Source organism: Eleutherodactylus coqui, chromosome 1, assembly GCF_035609145.1.
Source record: "Eleutherodactylus coqui strain aEleCoq1 chromosome 1, aEleCoq1.hap1, whole genome shotgun sequence".
NCBI lineage: Eukaryota > Metazoa > Chordata > Amphibia > Anura > Eleutherodactylidae > Eleutherodactylus > Eleutherodactylus coqui.
Window position 1 is genome coordinate 309,516,434 of NC_089837.1, and position 22,098 is coordinate 309,538,531.

Sequence of the window (22,098 nt, forward strand, 5' to 3'; positions counted from 1 at the left end):
ACATCCCTCCTCCTCTCTCCCTCGCTGCATATTTATATGCTTGCTTCAATATGTTTTCTGCTCTCAGAAATGCAGCGTGTCAGACCTTCACAGTTAAATACTCATCACTTATCATTGTTATCCAACGTTGTGTCACATAGGTCTTATTTTCTATTGATTTCATCTTGGATTGACATTAACTGCGTTGTTAACCTTTATAAAGATGAGGGGCCAAGCGTGTATCATCTTAACTGGATGGTTTTATGGCCTCCTAACTGTTGACCTAGCTGCAGGGAACAGTAGAGGATGCCTGCTGTAGAGTGCCTTTTCTGTTAATTTTAGATATTGGTGAAAGATGAATGTATATTTGCATAGGGATAACATGTCTTCTCTTAGAAAATATAATTGCATTGATGACTAGATATATAGCTTTAAACAAAAAGAAATTAGTTAGTGATACAGTTTTTAAAAATTCAATCTTGAGAACTATAAAGGTCCCAGGTAATTCCAGAACACAAATAGCAGTAAAACTTATATCACTAACATTTTTCCATCAGATATGTTTTTAATGTGCTTCAGAGGACATTATGCTCCTTACACAACCAAAAAGTTAACATGTCTTAAGGCTCATGAAATCAATGGACAGTATTGTAGTCATCAAGCAGAGTTCAAATCACATGGCTAGATGCAGTACCAAAGATAAAAACAAAATCATAATTGCCATGGTAGCCGAGGTCAAGCAGGGTGTTATGGTGTGCCGGCCACAATCAGGGAGTAGGAGCAGGGTTGCATCTCTCTCTATGTCAGCCCGGTTCCATGTGACTGCCCCTTGGGTGTTTTTGAATGCCTTATTCCTGTCATTGCAGAAGTTCCCATAGTAGTTGTCCATCAGGAATTCCTCAGTGTCTCCCATCATTGCAAACATTTCCCAAGTTGTGGTCTTTCATGAATACCGTAGTGAATATTGCCTCCCTCTTTTCTTTCTAGCCTCGATATCTCCTGTGGTGTGTAGACCGATTGGCCAACAAATAGTTGTTTTCCCTGGTTGGCCAATCAGCCATAACTGGTGTGTATTTATTACAATCCCACTATCACATGGGTGCTGGTTATTCCACTGTGTGCAGGTGTGCTAGTCAGACCTTTATCTGCTTGTTTGGTGTTAACCATGTTGGCCTAAGTCCTGTCCTCTTTAAGACACTTGACCAAGGGTGATCAAAGTTCTAACTTGTTTGTTCCACTCGTCTGATGATGGTAGGATGGTTGAGTATAGTTTTATTTGTTTCCTTTCTGTGGTTGGATGTCTGAGGTATATGTCTGGTTATTTGTGTAGGGTGTACCTACATCCCCTCTTTCTGTTGGTGTGCAGACATCTGAATCCCTTTTGTTTGCTGGTGTGTGGACACCTGAATCCCCTCTGTCCATTGGTGTGTGGATGCTTGAATCTTTTCCATCCATTGGTGTGTAGATGCCGGAACCTTGTTCAGTTTGTTGTGTCTAGTTTGACTGTGCTCTACTGCTTATTATGTGCCATTTCCTAGCCCTATTGGCATTGCCATATGCTATACATCTATCTCGGGATAGGCTAGGTCCCATAGGTATAAGATATAGGGCCATCCCTTTTAGGATGATCACCCTACCATTAGGCAGGGTCCTCCAAGCTAATACTGTTTAGGGATAGCATTCCCATTCCTGTTTTTTGGTGTATCTCTTTTTTTGGTGATGATATACATCTATATGTTAGTCCATTATGGACATTACTATGCCATGGTGTGACAGGTTAGTGACATATGTGGAGGTCATCGTAGTTGCACCCTGCATGAATGTAACACAAGGGATTAATTATCAAATGAAGATACAAAATTATAAATACAGAAGAAATGTACCAAAGTCAATAAATGTAGAGGTAAAAATCAATTTAAAGTACAGAGCGATCAAACAGATTGCACAGTTCGTCACAATATGGTAATAGCAGAAACAAGTAAAACAAGGTATAAAATTAGGACTAAGCATGTTTTCTATCCAAAACATGTCAGTCATAATACATTTGAATTGTTCAGTCGGTTTTAGCACAGTCCAGTTTTCCACACAATGATATTAAATAGTGTCTTATAATGTAAATGGCTAAATCACTTCCCAGCCAACCTTGCTGCAAAGAGTGGGTAGCGGGTGCAATTAAAGGACACTGCCTGAGCCATGGCCAGGTAGGGTTATTACAGCAGGCATAAATGTTAATGTCCACCTTAGTATTGATATTCATGGCCACAAATAATTGTGGTTTTTAGAAAAGGTGTAACGCATTTACTGAAAACATTGACATCAAATATCTAGAGAAAACTTTTGAAGTTCTTTGTCAATGGCATGATGTCTGTGGAGAAATGTATTATTTTTATTATTATTAATGATGCCTCTGAACAGCACAGTGAACAGAGGATCTAACATATGGCCATGGCTTGCTTCATTAAAAGACTTCTCGTTATTTTGATCTCCACTGTTTATTTTTCTCATTGGGGACATATTTCTTTAATTGTTGTTTTAATTTTCTCATGTCTAATTGACAAAGGATCCAGATGGACTAAATCTTCATGGTTTCAGTATGTATCAGGAAGAGTTATGGACCATTTATTTGTCTATTAACACTATAAACGGTTGAGAAACTTCATCTGTAGATGTAAGCTGAATATTTAACATCTCAGCTGCCAGTCAATCAGATGCTGTATTTAGGAATTTCAAAGTTAGTCTTTTTCTCTCTTACACTAGCTTTACATTAATTTTATTCTTAGCATTATTTCACAGCGTTCCAACACAATTTGCCATTGCATAAACATTTGCGGTATGTTGAATGCCAAGAGGAAACTCACACTAACATCAGAAGAATATTCTAGAATCAATGTGCATCTCTAATCATTATTAACTAGGATAAAATCTAAAGACACTTGGGTCACTATTAGAGGAGGAGACAATTCTTTTTTCAGTAGCCATATGTTCTATATTCACTGTACCCCAAAATTAATTTGCCTCTGTAGCAGACAATGTAATCAATGTAGGTTAGCATACCTTCAAAGAATGCTGTCATAAAGTGAACATAGGAATCCATGCAAGGGTCACATAATAGCACCATAACATTACCATATTGTACCACCAGACAAAGCTTAAAAAGTACTACCATTCTTTAGCAAAATATTCCCACATCAGATCCCAATATTACCAGGATAATGTGCGGAAAATATCAATATATAATTATACTAAAATAAATCTTGTTTTTTGTATAGCGCCACACGTGAATGCAGGTCCATGCATTGTCTTCAATTGAGATGAGGCAATGACCTGAGGGCACCCCTGAGTTGTTTTTTAGGGAAGGGCTGTACATATAAGCTCTTCCCTGAATGAATTACGGGCAAGAGCTGCCTGTGATTGGCTGAGCACCTCAGCCAATCACAGATCAGCACCACAGTGCAGGAGACAGCAGGAGTAGACGCGGCTGAGCCCTGGCAGCTGAAGAGAGGTGAGTATCTATTTATTTGTTTTTTAAAGCACTTTTACTGGATTTTCAGGGAAGGGCTTATATTTAAAGTCCTTCCCGAAATCACTTGCCGGCAGCAGAATCCTCTACAGCAGCTATCATGTGTGACAGCTGCGGTAGAGAATTGAAGAATTCCTCTGCTGCATCTGTCACAGATGTGGCAGATGTAGCAGCAGGGAATTCTTTTAACTAGCAGGGATGAACGACACATCTGCTGCATGCGGCAGATGTGTTCTTCATCCCGGCAGGAGTGACGGCAGTGGCGGACAGGTAAGTATATTTTTTATTTATTTATTTTTTTACACTAAAATCTTTCTTTTTCAGGGAAGGGCTTATATGTAAAGTCCTTCCCTGAAAAAGAATGCAGAGGTGCCGGAAGATCATTGTTTTCAATGGAGCCACCGGCAACAGCTGTGGCTCCCTTGAAAACAATGCGTGCATTCCCAATGGTGCACGCATATCCTATCTTTGCAGGCACATGCCTGTAAAGCACGGACATGTGCACACACCATAGGGAATGCAATGTTGCAAATAGAAGCGTGTATGCATGCACCAAAACACGCTTGTGTGAAGCCACCTTTAAACTAACAAACCGCTTGAGCAAAAAGGTTGAGGGTCCTATTCACAAGTTTACACTTTATAAGGAAATAGGGGTCATACAAGAGGTAAAAGTGCTTGTTCTATACAATGGTCCAGACATTTTTTATATATTTAAGGTAATGTACGTAAAGCTAATTGAGCTAGTCACCAGGTGGTATTTCTGTATGTACTGGTATGAAGTGTACTAAGATATAAGGAGTGTGGGGGATACATTAGGATAAAGGGGTTCAGGTTCTGAGGAGGGCTGTTAGAAAAGTTAGATTAAGGTATATTATAGGCTTTCCTAAAGAGATATGTTTTAGGGCATGCTTATGACTGTGGGTATTTGGGTTTATCCCAGTTATCAAGGGTAGCACATTACAGGGAATCAGTGCAGCTCGGGAAAAATCCCGTAGATGGGAGCGAGTGGCTTGGATTAAGGAGAAACTTAGTGTAATACAATTAGCAAAAAAGAAAGCACAATTGGGGTGATAGACAGAGATCAGGGATGATATTGTTAGTGTCAATGTTCTTGTCAGTATCACTGTCGTTATTATTGGTTTTAAACTCAGTGTCAGGTGTACGGCTTTCATTAACGTGGTGTTTGACCCTGACATCTAAGGATGTCCTAATATGGACACTGTAGTGGAGAGATTTACGGATGAGAGTGATGAGTTTGAATTGTGTTCTGTATTGCATGGGCACAGGGTAGAGGCATTGGTGTAGTGGTTGGACAAAAAGATGAATCTGGCTGCTGCATTCAGTATAGATTGAAGAGGAGAGAGTTTAGTGAGGGGAAGACTGATTAGTAGTGAGTTTCTATAATCAAGACGGGAATGGAACAAGTCAACAATAGAGTCTTTTATCCAGTAGACACATGAATGTCAATTATTGGCACTGAGCTACAGACAAAAGACCTGAGGCATGTGCCCCTCATGCTTGGTGCTAACCTTTCCATACTAAAGTAGTTACAAAGGAGAAACAGAGCACAAAATTTAGCAATAGTACTATGTACTCATGGTTTACAAATATATATATCTATAAAGATTTTCATCTTGAACCTTTCTGTACAGTATACTGTATCTTTAGTTTATATTTTCAGCTCTTGACCATTCTGAGAACAGCTTCTTGTATTCGTGGTTCTTTTATTCTGCATGCATTTTTAAATGCTGTTTTTTTTACCGTAGTGTGATTCTGTATTCTTTAAAATGTTATCCTACTTTATACAGCATTTTAAAAAATTGTATATCTTCCCATTTTCTTGATGTTGTTAGCGCAAATACACTCTTGGATATACTGTGGGTGCTATATTAGATATAGGTTAATCACAGAGGCAGAATTGTCTAATAATCAATCAAAAAAAAAAGCCCTTCACAGTTTAGACAAGGTGTAACTAAAATCAATAAATTTTAATAGATATATTTAAAACCGAATAACACAAATAGGGCACTACACACACAGCCTCTATATATCAAGAGGTTTACAAGTCTCTATAACAAAAGAGACTATCACCACGGTTTGCTATATATCCGGAGGCCCTAATATGGGTACACTCCTGGTACGTGGTGAGAAGAAAAACGCAGGAACTGATAGATCAAAAAAATTCCTTTTTAGATTACTTTTCCCCAACTTTTTGTCCTTGCTCTACACGTATTCGTATTTAAGAGTGTTTTATTGGGGTGGATTAATTCTCATCATCGCCCCAAGATTTCTTTTAATACGTGTTTGTGGAGGGGTGCAAGGTAGGGAAGTATTTTTTCTCCTTTATTTTAAGATTACGGAATTATTTAGGTGATAGTATAGTAGAGACATTTAGTATATGATGTTATACTGTCTCCAAATGCCTCAATACTATCGCCTTATATACCTTCGTAATGTGCAGAAAAGGTACAAGCAGTAACCTTCTTTTGAACAGGATTACTCTTATGAACAGCACTTTATGTTTTCTCATATACTTCAGATGTCAACTAGTAGTACTATATATAATCTCGATCTAGGTCTTAATTCTCTTTCTCTCAACGCGTTTCACCGTTCATAGAACGGATCATCAGGAGATCTTATTAGTTAGTACCATCTGTATATAGTCGTATCTGTTCCAGTGTTTTTAAGAACAGTAACGTAAATCAATATCTGTTCCAGCGTTTTTGAAAACAGTAGCATATACCATATATCTCACTTCTATAGCCCTTCTATTTAGAAGAGCAGAAAGACAGTGGCTGATGTCGTCACTATATTGTTTGATTATTTAAGCAAGTAACCACTAATCACATAAGTAGTGTTTGTTTATCTGAGCGTCTTCAGTGAGCTAGAAAAGCAATTTTTCAGTGCACTGTAATGACGATTCGTATATTGTGCACATAAATTTCTTTAAGCTTTCTTTTTTATGTATATATAGCTCACAGGTTGCTCTACTACCTAGTAAAGAGATTTTCTTATGTTCAAGTGGTATTAGGCGTATTATCTCTTTTTATTTTTTGCATCCAGCTAGCAAGGGCAAAAAGACCCTATGATAGGTGCGATTGCTATACCATATGAGGAGTATGGCCTATATTTCATTGGCATCTCCTTAGTAGCCCAATCGCATCTATGTTCATTATGAAACTGCAAAGTATATGCAGAAAACACAGTATGCTAGGAAGCAAGCAATATCAGAGACTAGCATAAGTAGGTTATCATTCTGAATAGAGATATAGTTTTCCTTGCTATAGGTTGTTTAGTCTTTTCTGCTATGCTATAGAAGTGTCCATATGTATAGGATCAGAGAGGTAGCGCCTCTGGCCTTGGTGGTAGGTCAGGGCTATCAGGCCCTGACCTACCACCAAGGCCAGAGGCGCTACCTCTCTGATCCTATACATATGGACACTTCTATAGCATAGCAGAAAAGACTAAACAACCTATAGCAAGGAAAACTATATCTCTATTCAGAATGATAACCTACTTATGCTAGTCTCTGATATTGCTTGCTTCCTAGCATACTGTGTTTTCTGCATATACTTTGCAGTTTCATAATGAACATAGATGCGATTGGGCTACTAAGGAGATGCCAATGAAATATAGGCCATACTCCTCATATGGTATAGCAATCGCACCTATCATAGGGTCTTTTTGCCCTTGCTAGCTGGATGCAAAAAATAAAAAGAGATAATACGCCTAATACCACTTGAACATAAGAAAATCTCTTTACTAGGTAGTAGAGCAACCTGTGAGCTATATATACATAAAAAAGAAAGCTTAAAGAAATTTATGTGCACAATATACGAATCGTCATTACAGTGCACTGAAAAATTGCTTTTCTAGCTCACTGAAGACGCTCAGATAAACAAACACTACTTATGTGATTAGTGGTTACTTGCTTAAATAATCAAACAATATAGTGACAACATCAGCCACTGTCTTTCTGCTCTTCTAAATAGAAGGGCTATAGAAGTGAGATATATGGTATATGCTACTGTTTTCAAAAACGCTGGAACAGATATTGATTTACGTTACTGTTCTTAAAAACACTGGAACAGATACGACTATATACAGATGGTACTAACTAATAAGATCTCCTGATGATCCGTTCTATGAACGGTGAAACGCGCTGAGAGAAAGAGAATTAAGACCTAGATCGAGATTATATATAGTACTACTAGTTGACATCTGAAGTATATGAGAAAACATAAAGTGCTGTTCATAAGAGTAATCCTGTTCAAAAGAAGGTTACTGCTTGTACCTTTTCTGCACATTACGAAGGTATATAAGGCGATAGTATTGAGGCATTTGGAGACAGTATAACATCATATACTAAATGTCTCTACTATACTATCACCTAAATAATTCCGTAATCTTAAAATAAAGGAGAAAAAATACTTCCCTACCTTGCACCCCTCCACAAACACGTATTAAAAGAAATCTTGGGGCGATGATGAGAATTAATCCACCCCAATAAAACACTCTTAAATACGAATACGTGTAGAGCAAGGACAAAAAGTTGGGGAAAAGTAATCTAAAAAGGAATTTTTTTGATCTATCAGTTCCTGCGTTTTTCTTCTCACCACGTACCAGGAGTGTACCCATATTAGGGCCTCCGGATATATAGCAAACCGTGGTGATAGTCTCTTTTGTTATAGAGACTTGTAAACCTCTTGATATATAGAGGCTGTGTGTGTAGTGCCCTATTTGTGTTATTCGGTTTTAAATATATCTATTAAAATTTATTGATTTTAGTTACACCTTGTCTAAACTGTGAAGGGCTATATTAGATATGGTTAATATGAGCTCAGAGAAGCCAATGGAAGACATGCATTATAGTGTGTGAACCACAGGACATCTGGTTTACAGTAATTTTAGCAAAGAACTTATATTGTAACTCAAACAAAAGGTGTGAGATTTAAATACATTACAACATATTGTGTGCTGATAGGTCATTCTAATGGAGAGTGTTCATGAGGTAGAAAAAATGGAAGAATATTAGCAGAGATGCTCAGTAGGGTCGTGCCACATGACAAAATTAACACTTGGTTCAAGTGCAAAGAATAATAAGTTTCTGTTGATTTTTCTCTGGTCCAGTCTGCTAAAGGCCCTTTTAGACACAACAATTTTCTCTTAAAAATTGCTCAAAACTGTCTTTTGAGTGATAATCGTTGTGTCTAACTGCACTGAGATAGTACAGTTTTCGTTAAGCCGTTGCTGATCGCTGATCTTACTGCATGCTGAAAGATCAGCGATCAGTTATCAGGAACTCACAGCGGGATACAGATGGTACTATTGTTTCGGCTATATCCTGCTCCCTGAAGACAGGCTGGGTATGTAGAACAGAGTGGTCCAGCTGTGTTCTCCATATCCCGCTAGGAGGGCTTGGCTGTAGAACAGCTGGGCCCTCCGAGCAGAGAATAGCTGGATGCAGAGGACGAGTGGGGCCACCCCGCTTGTTTTCTGTATCCCCCGCTCAAAGCACTCGGCTGTATAACAGCCAGGCACTCCGAGAGGGGAACAGCTGGATGTAGAAGACAAGCGGGCCTGCTTGTCTTCTGCATCCTGCGCTTGGAGTGCAAGGTGATAGCTCAATATTTAAGCAATCACCTTGCAAAAAGGACACAACATTTATTCCTCAAAAATCGCCCAAAAGATTTTTTTGAGTGATAATGGTTGTGACTAAACCAGCCTTAACTAAATTGTTCTAATGCCAGTCTTTGTGTGTTTTTCTCTTTGGAAGACTCTATGCTGGTTTCATGTATTGATAGGAGTCAGGCTTTACTTGTTTGTGTAAACAATACATTGCTCTCTCATTGTATATGGGGGATTCTTGCTGACCTAAGCAGATTTGGACTGAAACACAAATCTAATTATACAAGATCTTATTGGCGATCAGTTTTCTAGATCTTTTGTGCACTCATATCTCTTCCAAGTATCAGCCAGTGCACCATATTTATTATGTAGTCCAGAGTTATCTTATCTGGGCATAAAGTGTCATAAAAACCACATCAGATTGCTGTCCTTTAGCTATCTGTATTATTTTCCTAGATTTAAAAATGTAATTTAATTTAATAGCATATATATGAACATATGCATGGCTGGGTTGCACTAAAGTGCATTTAATCAGATCAAGGATGACTTAGTAAAAGCTGTATTGTTGTTCTTACAGGAGGAATCTTTGAGTTTTTGGAAGGACCCACTGGGCAGCTTGTCAGTGCAGAAGAACAAGCTTTTAGATTTGCTGCAAACATCATCAACAGAAATCGAACGTTATTACCAAACACAACACTGACCTACGATATTCAGAGAATCAATCTGTACGACAGTTTTGAAGCCAACAGAAAAGGTCAGTAAATAGTTACAATGCACAGTTTATTAAATCAGATGTCATGGATTTAGAGTCTTTCGGATAACAGGGTGTTCTGTAATCCTTTCTCATTTCAGAAATACTTTATATTATCTATATGATCTTATCTTTATGATTTTATTGTATAAAGAGAATTATAGCTTTCATAAGCTGTAATTAGAAATATGAAAATAAGAATGTATTAGATATTCCTATCTAAATAGAATTTGCTATGCACTATCATAATATTTTATTGTAGTTGGGTCAGAAATTCAACAGTTCTTGGTACATACAGAATCAAAACATTGACTAGGATGTCTATCTAATCTATCTATCTTTCTATCTATCTATCTATCTATCTATCTATCTATCTACCTATCTGTCTATGTCATATCTATGTATCTGTCTATCCCATATCTATCTATCTATCTATCTATCTATCTCATATCTATCTATCTATCCATCCATCCACATATTTATCTATCTATCTATCTGTCTATGTCATATCTATCTATCTATCTATCTATCTATCTATCTATCAATCTCCTATCAATCTATCTATCTATCTATCTATCTATCTATCTATCTATCTATCTCATATCTATCTATCTATCTATCCATCTATCTATTCATACAGGGCATGACATTTATTCTTGCATTCAAGAGAGTTTTCTACAATACCTACACAGTGCAACCAATGATTCATCTAAATCATAGAACAAATCTAAACTATTAAATGTGTGCTTTGTTTCATCCAGACAAATTGTTTTTGATTTGTATTTCAGGTCAGGATTTGGTCATCCAGTTATCCTTGTTGATTTACTTTTGAGTATTATACGTAACCAAGATGTGCTCAATGGTCAAGTTATTACTTTCTCATCCAGCCCATTCATAGACAATTTATGAGCCCGTTGCCTATTGTGGCCAGAGCTAAACCAATAAAAATTGATCTTTCTCTTCCCTTGTTAAAATTGCCCTTAACAGACCCATAGTAAATCATATACGCAGTCTATTGTGCAATATAGGAGCTACAATTTCAGTATATACTCAATGTATTGCATTTACTTTATGTGACTTTTGGGCGAGAGAAAGACTTGAGTAAAAAGTTATTCAAGCGACATTTATTGAATAATTGAATAACTATTACAGTACTGCTATATGTTTTCAAGAATGAATACATTTTCAGAATAGCCATTATTAGCTTAAAACTATTCATTTAACATAGTGCTACAATTTTACATTACTATATTCATGGAATGAGTTTGAAAAACTGTCGCCTAATGAAGAATTGGTGTATCAGCATTTCTCAGGTCAATATGGACAGAAACGGAGGGGTCCCATAGCAATAATCAAAAGAGGACTATGTATTGTGGATTCTCTTAACCAACTTTACCTAATTTCTGGGTACAAATCAATACTGACTATTTGGAAGGGTGATCTGAAGTGTGGAGCCAATTTTCTAAAAAGCTGCTTTTATGTGAAAAAAGACTAAGCTATATTTCCTCTAAACAAGTTGAAGACATTGCATAGCAGCAAAGTAGGAAATTTTAAAGGGGGACCTCTCACCAGGTATGATCACCATAGACTAAGTAATGGTGTTCATACAGCAGGCTTCTTGGAGTTTGTGAAGGCATTTCTTATATTTAACAATTTCCTTATTCAGTACTGTCACCCCTGAAAGTTAGCCTGCAGTGTACTCACACTCCCAGTGACTACTATGGGAGTGCACACACACAGAATGCAGCAAGTGATTGTGTTGCGTGCTCCGTGTTGACTTTAGGGGGTGTCAGCGCTATGTTGATGAGCCGTGTAAGTATGAGAAATACTTCACCGACTCCAAGGAACCTGCTATATGAGCACCGTAACTTAGATTATGGTGCTCTTACCTGGTGTCAGATCTAAAATAATACTAAGTCACATTGTGTTAATGTAACCCTTTTTCTTATGAGAAAGGAAGAGGGCTGTGAGAAATGTGTGACCAACCAAATAATGAAATAGCTTTGTTTTGGATCATACAGGGTTAAATTTTAATTGTTTAAACCAAGTTAAAGATATCACTGTTTCTTTGTTGCAGCTTGTGACCAATTGGCCCTTGGAGTTGTTGCCATTTTTGGTCCATCACACAGTTCTTCATCCAACGCAGTCCAGTCTATTTGTAACGCATTGGAAGTGCCACATATTCAGGTCCGATGGAAGCATCATCCTCTAGATAACAGAGACTCCTTCTATGTAAACTTGTACCCAGACTATGCCTCTCTTAGCCACGCAATTTTAGATCTTGTGCAATTTTTAAAGTGGAAATCAGCCACAGTGGTCTATGATGACAGCACAGGTATGATGATGACACTATGAAAACAGGTTATTTGTGTACAAAGATGATGTGTGTGTTTTATTTGAACAGTAGAGTTACATTTTACTGGTTCATATACAGGAGTAATAGTTTCATCAAGCTTTCCATGAAATATTCCATGCGAAATTATCATACAATATACAAAAGGGAAGAATAACAGCTATGGAGTAATATAAAGAAGAAGGTCTGTCCTCTCTAATAGGCAGAGGAGTTTCCTTCAGTCAGAATGGGGAACATGGAATGAAGAAAGGGCAAACAGCAGAATATAATTTCCTTTAAAACAGCATTCACAGTATAAGATATAGGAAATATTAAATAAAAACACTTTAAACAGACCACATACAGGTTCGAAAAATACATTATACTTAAGGCCAGAGGGACAGTTACTTCCTAATTAGAGATGAGCGAGTATACTCGCTAAGGGCAATTGCTTGATCGGGCATTGCCCTTAGCGAGTACCTGCCCGCTCGGGAGCAAAGATTCGTCTGCCAGCGGTGGGGGGAAGCGGGGAGGAATGGAGGGGAGATCTCTCTCTCCCTCTCTCCCCCCCGCTCTCCCCTGCTCATGGCCGCAACTCACCTCTCACCCACGCCGGCAGCCGAACCTTCTCTTCCGAGTGGGGAGATACTCGCTAAGGACAATGCTCGATCGAGTAATTGTCCTTAGCGAGTATACTCGCTCATCTCTATTCCTAATATCTAAACCAGAAAAAAACTAAAGGCAACTCAACACCAAAAGGCAATAGAAGTCAAATATTAAGACCTAGAGGTTCTCTGATCTTTAGTGTTGACATATCCATTTTTTCAGGACTGTATAGAGCTAACTGTGGTAAGCTGCTCTGACACTATAGAAACTATTGGAGCGAGCCATGTTTTCTCAGTAACCTTTTTGACGTATTAAAGAGATTTAATGAGAAACAGGAAGATGTATTGTAGCGAGTATCAAAGTTGGCAAATACAAATACCCTTCCATGGGTTTTGAGTGAATTGACATTCCCATGAGAAATTTAATAACAGACTCCCAAAATACTTGGAACTATACCTTTTGCTGCATAACATTTTGGATGTTCACCTAAATAATACAGATGAACAAGTCTTATGGTTTAAATATGATATGAGTACTAAGAGGATCTAAGACCAAATATTTCTGTTACCCCAAATGCACACTTAGGGACAGATTTATGAAAACTAATGACAAGAAAAACAATCTTTGTTGTTCATACCAACTAATCACAACACAGGTTTAAATTTTAAAAGATCACTAAAAGAAATGACAGCAGCACTGTGATGGGTTGGTATGGGCAGCAAAAAGTATTTATTTTAGACCATATCATAAATTTCCCCACAAGGCCGGTTTCTGACGAGCGTATTACAGGTGAGTGCCTCAACCTGACTGCGGGTCTCCTGACCCAAACTCTTAGCATCGCAGGGATCTATGATGTGTTAATATGTTCATCTGAAACTGTCTTTAGTTTGTAATTAGATTTACAATAGTGTGCAAAAATGTTGAAGATATCTCACAAGCTGAAATTTTTAAACCCCGATAGAATTTTAGAAATAGTGTGTAATACCTAATACGCTGTATAAAAAAATGGTTCACTCTGATCGCATTAAGGAAACATTTTTCAATGCAATTACATCAGTGTTCTGTATAATTGCATTGAAAACAATGGCAATCAGACTTCTACTACATATATTCAATTCAGCTAATTTTTATTAATTTTTATCCTTTTAAGGACCAAGCGCCATAAATTTATGGCACTTGGTTTTGGGCTTTAATCCCGGCCGATAGCAAAAATACAGTGCAGGATTAAAGCCTCTGCTCCCGCAACCAAGCAAAAGCAGGTTGGGTCCTCAGCTTTCAGACATAATCAAGGACCCTTTACAGGCTACACAGTGCTCAAAAGCGCTATGTTCTAACAAGTGAAGGCAGAAGTGTTAGTTATTAGAGATGAGTGAGCACCAAAATGCTCGGGTGCTCGTTACTAAAGTCGAACTTTCAGTGATGCTCGAGGGTTCGTTTCGAGTAACGAACCCCATTGAAGTCAATGGGCGACTCGAGCATTTTTGTATATGACTGGTGCTCCGCTAAGGTTTTCATTTGTGAAAATCTTAGCAAAATCACCAAAGTCATGTAAAAAACACAGAAATGGATAGGGCAGGCAAGGAGCAACATGCAGGGCTGCATTTCGGGCTCCGAGGTCTCACTATTAAGCCACAATAGTGGCAAGAGTGAGACCCCCCCCCCGCACTGTCAGCATAAAGATCGTTCTCAGAGAAGAACGATGTTAGCCCATTGAATTCAATGGAGCCGGCAATACAGCCGGCTCCATTGAAAGCAATGGGCTGCCAGCGAGCGCTGAATGAATTTACGGGAAGGGCTTAAAAATATAAGCCCTTCCCTGAATATCATCCAAAACTGTGTAAAAAGTAAAAAAAAATATATACTCACCTTGTCCCGGCAGATGGAGTTCAGCCGCGGCCGGTCGGCAGTTCTCCTGAACTGATGTGAGTAGTATTCAGCAGCCGGGGATTTAAAATCCCCGCCTGCTGAATGAGCTGCCTCTGATTGGTCACAGCCTCATCAATCAGAGGCAGCTCTCACTCACCCATTCATGAATTCTGAATGACAGCTGAGAGCTGCCCCTGATTGGTCCCTGCGCTGAGCCAATCAGAGGCAGCTCTCAGCTCTTATCACCAGGTCTAGCAGCAAGCAAGTTTCCATGGTTAGAAATTAAGCATTACAAAGTGCACACTGCAAAAATGTTGTCTAAGGCACACAGTAATTTTAAATTTAATATGTAATTGATATTCTAGTGAGGATTGCCATGTGAACTTTTTTAAGAGATAGCAATATATGGGATCCTTTTATGCATGTGTCCTTCATATTTCATTGTAATGCAAATTTACAGGTTTATTACTATTTTATATTAACCTATGTGAAATGTAGTAAATTAGTGTGAAACCTATGTGATTTCCCCCATTTCACAATTTTTGAATTGATCTTAAAGGTCTCATCCGTTTGCAAGAGCTCATTATGGCCCCTGCCAGATATAACATCCGGTTAAAAATTCGCCAGCTCCCTCCAGAGTCTGAAGATGCCCGACCACTCCTAAAAGAGATGAAGCGAGGACGGGAATTCCGCATTATTTTTGATTGCAGTCACACCATGGCAGCACAAATCCTCAGGCAGGTGGGTACAAAAAATAAATTATTCATTGACTTTGTATTCTCCCCAGCAATCCAGCCTTGATTAGAGATTTATGACGTTAGTGTTTTTGATTTACTCTTGGACTGTACTGCTGCTTATTAATTTTCACACCGATAGCCCAGTGGGATTTATCACATCCCTCCATATGTTCAGTGTCATTCATTAGCAAGTGTTAATCTCTATCCTTCCTGTTACCTGGTGTATGTTCAATCAATATTCGAGGCAGAGACTTTGGTAATTGTTTTCCCTTAATGTAATGTTTTCTTCATGAACCTTTGCATTATTTCAATTGGCTTGAATATAGGATTACAGCTTTTTCCATTCATTAGTAGTTATCTAGGCTTTAAATATACAATTCACTGCTCAGTTTGGAATACTGTATACTTTAAAAATGTATAATTGACAAGCAATAAAACATGTTACTACCACAATGTACTAAAGAGACAAAAGTAACATAGTAATATAGTTTGTTAGGCCGAAAAAAGACATATGTCCCTCCAGTTCAGCCTATTTCCCCCCTCATCCCCCCTCCCAATGTTCATCTAGAGGAAGGCAAAAAAAGCCCAATTTTCACAATTTAAAGGAAAAAATTGCTTCCCAACTCCAATCTGGCAATCAGAATAATCCCTAGATCAACAACCATTCAAGTAATTCGTGACTAACATATAATATTGTAACACTGAAGAAAAGCGCCTAGGCCTGTCACGAGTCTAGCGTTGGACTCAAGTCTTGTGCTGTAGCCACTTACAGGAAGGTAGTGTTGTTCCGGAGTAGCTGGGGTCTGGTTCACAAAATAGTGGTGCAGTACAAAGGGTTGAAGCAATAATGTTGTCAGGAGGTATAGCTGAGGTCTGGTGCACGAGATGGACAATCATTTGTAGAGGAGCAGGTATGTGAGAGAGACGCTTGAGTAGAGGCACAGGGCACAATAATACACTGGGAGGGAATGGCAAGGCAAGGTTTTTATAGAGGGCCTAATAAAGGATGGGGTAGACCAAGACATAGGTAATAGGAACAAAGTTCAGGAGACATAGGACAAGGAACAAGGTGCTAGGACTCGCTGGCACTATTTAGCATGCTTAAATAGCACAATTGGTAGGGCTGCTGCACAGGGTGCAGAAGGTTGCAGGTTCAAATGCTGTCAAGGCCCATCTTAAACACTTTAATCAAGTTTAACACATCCTCAGGCAGAGAGTTTCTTAGTCTCCCTGCTTTTACAGTAAAGAACTCCCGTCTGTGTCGGTGTAGAAACCTTTTTTCCTCTTAACGTAGAGGATGCCCCCTTGTCACAGTCCTGAGTATTAACAAAACCTGCGAGAGATCTCTGTATTGTCCCCTGATATATTTATACATAGTTATTAGGTCACCCCTTAGTCATCTTTTTTCTAAACTAAATAATCCTAACGTTGATAACCTCTCTGGGTTTTGTAGTCTACGCCTTCCATTTATTACTTTAGCCCACTCAAATTCTGATATGTCCTTCTTGAGTACCAGTGCCCAAAACTCTACACAATATTCCATGTGTAGTCTGACCAGTGACTTGTAAAGAGGTAGAACAATGTTCTTGTCATGTATCCCTAGACCTCTTTTGATGCACCCCATAATCCTATTTGCCTTGGCAGCAGCTGCCAGACACTGGTCACTCGCGCTAAGCTTACAGTTAACTAAAATCCCTAAGTCTTTTTCAATGTCTGTTTTGTCCACTGGTTTCCCATTTAGTGTTGTGAGGTACTGAGTGGTGTAGTGGTGGATGGTCGCTACATCGCCCCTCGGTTCCGGTATTATGCATAAGGGTACTGGAGGAAGGTCATGTCTCGCTCTCAGAGACATAGGAAACCGGGAGTGTAATGTGGTCTCCAGCAAGTAGATGCTGGAGATTGGTTGTTTAAAAATACCCAGGCCGTTTTTTTTTTGGAATGGATGGCAGGTTGGTAGTGGGGCTGTCCATTCCACCTCCTCCACTCCAGGGTGTGTTGCGAGCTCAATCAGCTCAGGGGCTGAGGCTGAGCCAGGCTGCACATAAATAGCTGGTGCACGGACACAGGAGGGCTAAGATGGCTGCTGAGCCCTGGCAGCCTGTGTGACCAGCTGGGGAGAGAAACCCTGCATGCGCTGCACTTGCCAAGTGGGACCTGATCAGGCCGGGAGGGCCTGATAGCCGAAGTTGGACTTTTATGTTGCCATTTTGCCTGAAGTCAAGGTTGGACTTTTATGTTGCCCTTTTGCCTGAAGTTAAGGCTGGACTGTTTAAGTTGCTGATATAAGAAAATAAAGATGCAGGTCACGCCAGTTTTGGACTGCATCCGCTGGGGTTTCCCTCTCTGTGTATCAAGAACCCGCACGCCTACCGAGCCATCCCCCACAGTGTGTAATGGTGACATGTATTTCTCGTAAACATGTGCACAACCTTACATGTTACACCTTAATTGACACTTTTGTGTCCAAGCCCCAACTTATTCAGATCTATTTGCAACTGCATTCTGTCCTTTATTGTGTTGATTTCTTTACATAGTTTTGTGTCGTGTGCAAATATTGATATTTTACTGCACAATTCTTTTACTAGGTCATTAATAAATATATTAAAAAGAATTGGCCCAGTAGTAACCCCATGTGGTACCCCACTTGTAACAGAGACCCAATCTCAGTATGTACCATTAAAAACAACCTCTGCTTTCTATCATTGAACCAGTTTCTTACCCCGTTGCCATTGGAATCCAGCAATTTATCAGTTTTAATCTTTTTTTCGGGTGGCTCTCAACTTCTTTCTGGGTTTGACTGGTGACATTTTGTGACGAGTTTATGTTATCACTCTGCATCTCATCTGACATTTCATTTTCCTCCGTGAATACGCTGGAGAAAAAAAAAATATTTAATAGATTTGCTTCCTCCTCATCACCCTCTACAATTTTTCCTGCATTATTTATTAAGGGGCCAACACTTTTAATATTTGTCTTTTCATTATTTCTATAATTGAAGAACAATTTAGGGTTAGTTTTACTCTTTATGGCAATAAAACTCTCTGTCTCCACCTTTGCTCCTTTTATCTGCTTTTTACATAATTTATTTTTTTCACTATATGTTTTTAGTGCTTCTTCACTGCCTTCTTGCCTTAGTAGTTTAAATGCTTTCTTTTTGCTGTTTATTGCCCCCTTTACATCTTTATTTAGCCACATTGGTTTTTTCCTACTTCTAACCCCTTTATTCCTGAAAGGTTTGAATTGCTCACAGTGAGTATTTAAACATTCCCCATTTATTGTCTGTACACCTATTTTTGAGGACATTGTCTCAGTCAATATGGTTTAGGGCATCTTTAAGCTGGCCATCTTTAAGCAGGATCTCTCTCTTACCCCGCTCCCTCCTGCACACTCCCGCAACATAGCGCTCAACCCCTGCCGGCACCCGAATCTTTGCTGGTGAGCAGGCAGGTACTCGGTAAGGACGATACTCTCTCAAGTATCTCTCCTTTCCGAGTATGCTCGCTCATCTCTAATAATATAACATATAGTTTTAGGTGAATAAGGGGGTCTCACACAAGCAGATTTGAATTGCCTATTCCACGATCGCCGTCCACACGAGACCATTTGAATTGCAGATGGAATTGCCATCCACACGTATGACACACCGTAATACATGGGCATTGAAATGCATTGACTTTCGCCCGTTTGCTCACACTTGCAGAATTCTGAATTCTGCAAGCGTAAGAAATATCGCCACCTGCTCTATTTTACCATGGATTCTGCATGTATGGGCTACACTGATCTCTATGGATGCATTCGAGCCGCAGTGCATACATAATTAACATTCCGTTGGATGTGGATTTGTATGCTCATTGCTAGGAGACCAGATAAAAAGTGGTAGAAAGCAAGCAGGGGTTTGTGGGCAGACAATGCAGGACGGAGTCTGGGGAGAGAAATGACCATTCAGCCTGCTGTCTGCATCCTCCACTTGTTCTCTGGGTTCTTCCTCCGCAAGAAGGTGTTTTTTTTTAAAGTGGTTTATACTACTACCAAAAAAAGTAGTATAGAACTAGTCAAGCCTGGAGAGCACTATCTTGTTCTGAAGGCTTCCAGAACATCTCACCATGACAGTACAAGGGAATGTTGCCTGGGCAGTCGCCTGAGCCATAGAAGGGTATTTCCAGAGGGTTGGGCTACTTTCTCAAATCCAGTTTTTATTGACATTTTGTAATAAACAAAGAATACATGGGAATGACTGACATTCGTCTAACAATATCTGATAAAGCGTACACCGGCGCCTATGTATTATGGAGCATATACCGTTGCCCTCGTTTGAAGGCAGTGGTGAGCTCAACCGAGACTACTAGAGCTTAAACCAGAGCTCTCCTCACGCCTATGTACTTATCTGAGTATATCAGTCGTAACCAGGGGGAAAGGGAAACAACACTTATACACTTAACAAGAACAGACATAAAGGGGGGGGAGGAGGGGAGAGGGAGGGGTGAAGGGAGGGGGGTCGGTGGAGTAGGATTAGTATGCCGGGGGGAGGGGGGGTATACCTCAAAAGAGAGGATCTGCCTCCGTCTCACTCGTCCCAGCATGTCATCTGTCTCAGCCTGTTCCAGGGTGTCCAGATTTTGTTGAACTCATCGTGTGTATTTGTGGACCAGCTATGTAATTCTTCAAGGTTAAAGAGGTTGTCCACTCTGTCTTTCCATTGTCTAAGTGTTGGAGATGTATTTTGCCTCCAGAGATGAGGAATTAATGATTTGGCCGAGTCGAATAGGAAAGCTAGTAGTTTATTCTTCCTGGGTTGGAAGTGGGGTGACGGTCTCCATAAGAGGACCGTGTCTGGTGTTAAACGAAGCTTTGGAGAGATGTTCTGGATGATTATCTCAACCTTCTTCCAAAAGGGGGAAATTTTAGGGCATGTCCACCAGAGATGGAGGTATGAACCTGCCGTGCTCCCGCATCTCCAGCAGGTTTCCTGGGGTGCGAGACCATGGTCATACAGCCACTGGGGGGTCCGATACCATCTAGCTAGCAATTTATAATGCGCTTCCTGGGACAGTATACATGGCGATATCCCAAAGGAAGTCTTGAGTATCGCCTCTGCTTCGCTAGATGATAGTGAAACGTTCAACTCCTTTTCCCACGAGGAAATGAATGCTGGTTTGTAAGGCAGGGGGGGGGCGTTATAAAGTTTTTCCGTAGGAAAGAAATTTTCCTGAGTGAGGTTTTATTTTCCCCTAGGGCCTTCTCAAAAGGGGTCCGTGGTCTAGTCGATCTATGTGTCTTCAAGAAATCTCTGAAGATCCCTAGAATATGGGCGCGGTGTAGGAAAGAGAAATTTTCGGATGGTAGTAGTCTACTCAGAATAGTTGTTGGGTGAAGGTGGGCGAGTGATTGAAGGTCGAAGACCGTAAATGCATTGAATCTCTTCCAAACTGAGGCGGTGCTCAAGTCCAGAGGGAGGTCCAGTGTTTTAGTAATAATATGTAGTGGGAGAATGGGGGAGGGGGGTGGGGCAAGTGTCGCCCCAAGCTCATCCCATACGCCACACGGACCTCTGAGCAACGGGTTAAAGGTTTTTGTATTGTAACAGTTCCTCGATGGGAGCCATAGGTCCTCCGATAATGTGACATTGCTGTAACCTTCCACTATCCCGGATAAGAGGGCATCCTTGCAGCCTTGGGATAAATCAATCCAATAGCGGAGTTGAGCTGCTCGGTAGAAATCATATACGTCTGGAAGATCGATTCCCCCCTCGGAGCTCCTCTTAGTTAGCAGTTTGTGCGCTAGCCTTGGCCTCCTCTGCCTCCACACAAAGCCCGAGAAGGCCGTACGTATTGACTTGAAAAAGTTTGTTGGGAGATGAATAGGGATCATTCTGATCCTGTATAAAATAATCAGTAGGATGTAAGCTTTAATGATATTTTTCCTGCCAAACCACGATGTGGATGGCACATCGTAGGTTTTGAGGAGTTGCTTAATTTGGTTCAGCAGAGGGATAAAGTTTTCTTTGTATAGGTCTTCCGCTCTCTTGGGTAGCTTAATGCCGAGATAGTCCATCACAGCGGATGACCATGTGAATGGGGAGTTAGTTCTTAAAGATTTGCATTGGCTTTCGGGAATTGAGACATTCAATACCGTCGACTTTGAAAAATTAATCTTAAAATTAGATACGGAACTAAAGTCCTCCAATACCTTGGTGAGTCGTGGGAGGCTTTTCCGTGGGTCCGTTATCAAGAACATAATGTCATCGGCAAAAGCCGCTGTATGGAGCGATTGGCTCCCAATCGATAGACCTTGGACCATCTGGTCCTGACGCACCTTTAAGAGTAATGGCTCTAGTGCTAGAATGAAGAGGGAGGGGGACAGAGGGCAGCCCTGCCGAGTACCGTTTCTAATATCGAAGGGGGGGGAGAGAATGTCATTAACTTTAAGTCTAGCGTAAGGGCATGTATAGAGAGTAAATATTGCGCGAATAAACTCCGGCGGGAGATTAAAATGATGTAAGGCTCTTACCATATACTTCTAATCAACCCGATCGAAAGCTTTTTCCGCGTCAGTACCTACCAGAGCTAGTGGGATCTTATGGTGCTGCGCGAATCGGGTCGTGCGGAGTAATCTGACGCAATTGTCTCTCCCCTCCCTACCTTTAACGAAGCCTGCCTGCTCCTCATTGACCAAGAAGGGC

General features: G+C 40.0%; 1 protein-coding gene across 1 annotated transcript in view; it reads left to right on the forward strand.

Moving 5' to 3' along the window:
- The window catches only part of GRIK3 (glutamate ionotropic receptor kainate type subunit 3), a 592,020-nt gene that overhangs the window by 263,372 nt on the left and 306,550 nt on the right, over positions 1–22,098 (forward strand). The window contains exons 2-4 of the mRNA XM_066592013.1: positions 9,705–9,881; positions 11,956–12,213; positions 15,242–15,423. Coding sequence (XP_066448110.1) covers positions 9,705–9,881; positions 11,956–12,213; positions 15,242–15,423 — 617 coding nt within the window. The remainder of the gene's footprint in view (positions 1–9,704; positions 9,882–11,955; positions 12,214–15,241; positions 15,424–22,098) is intronic.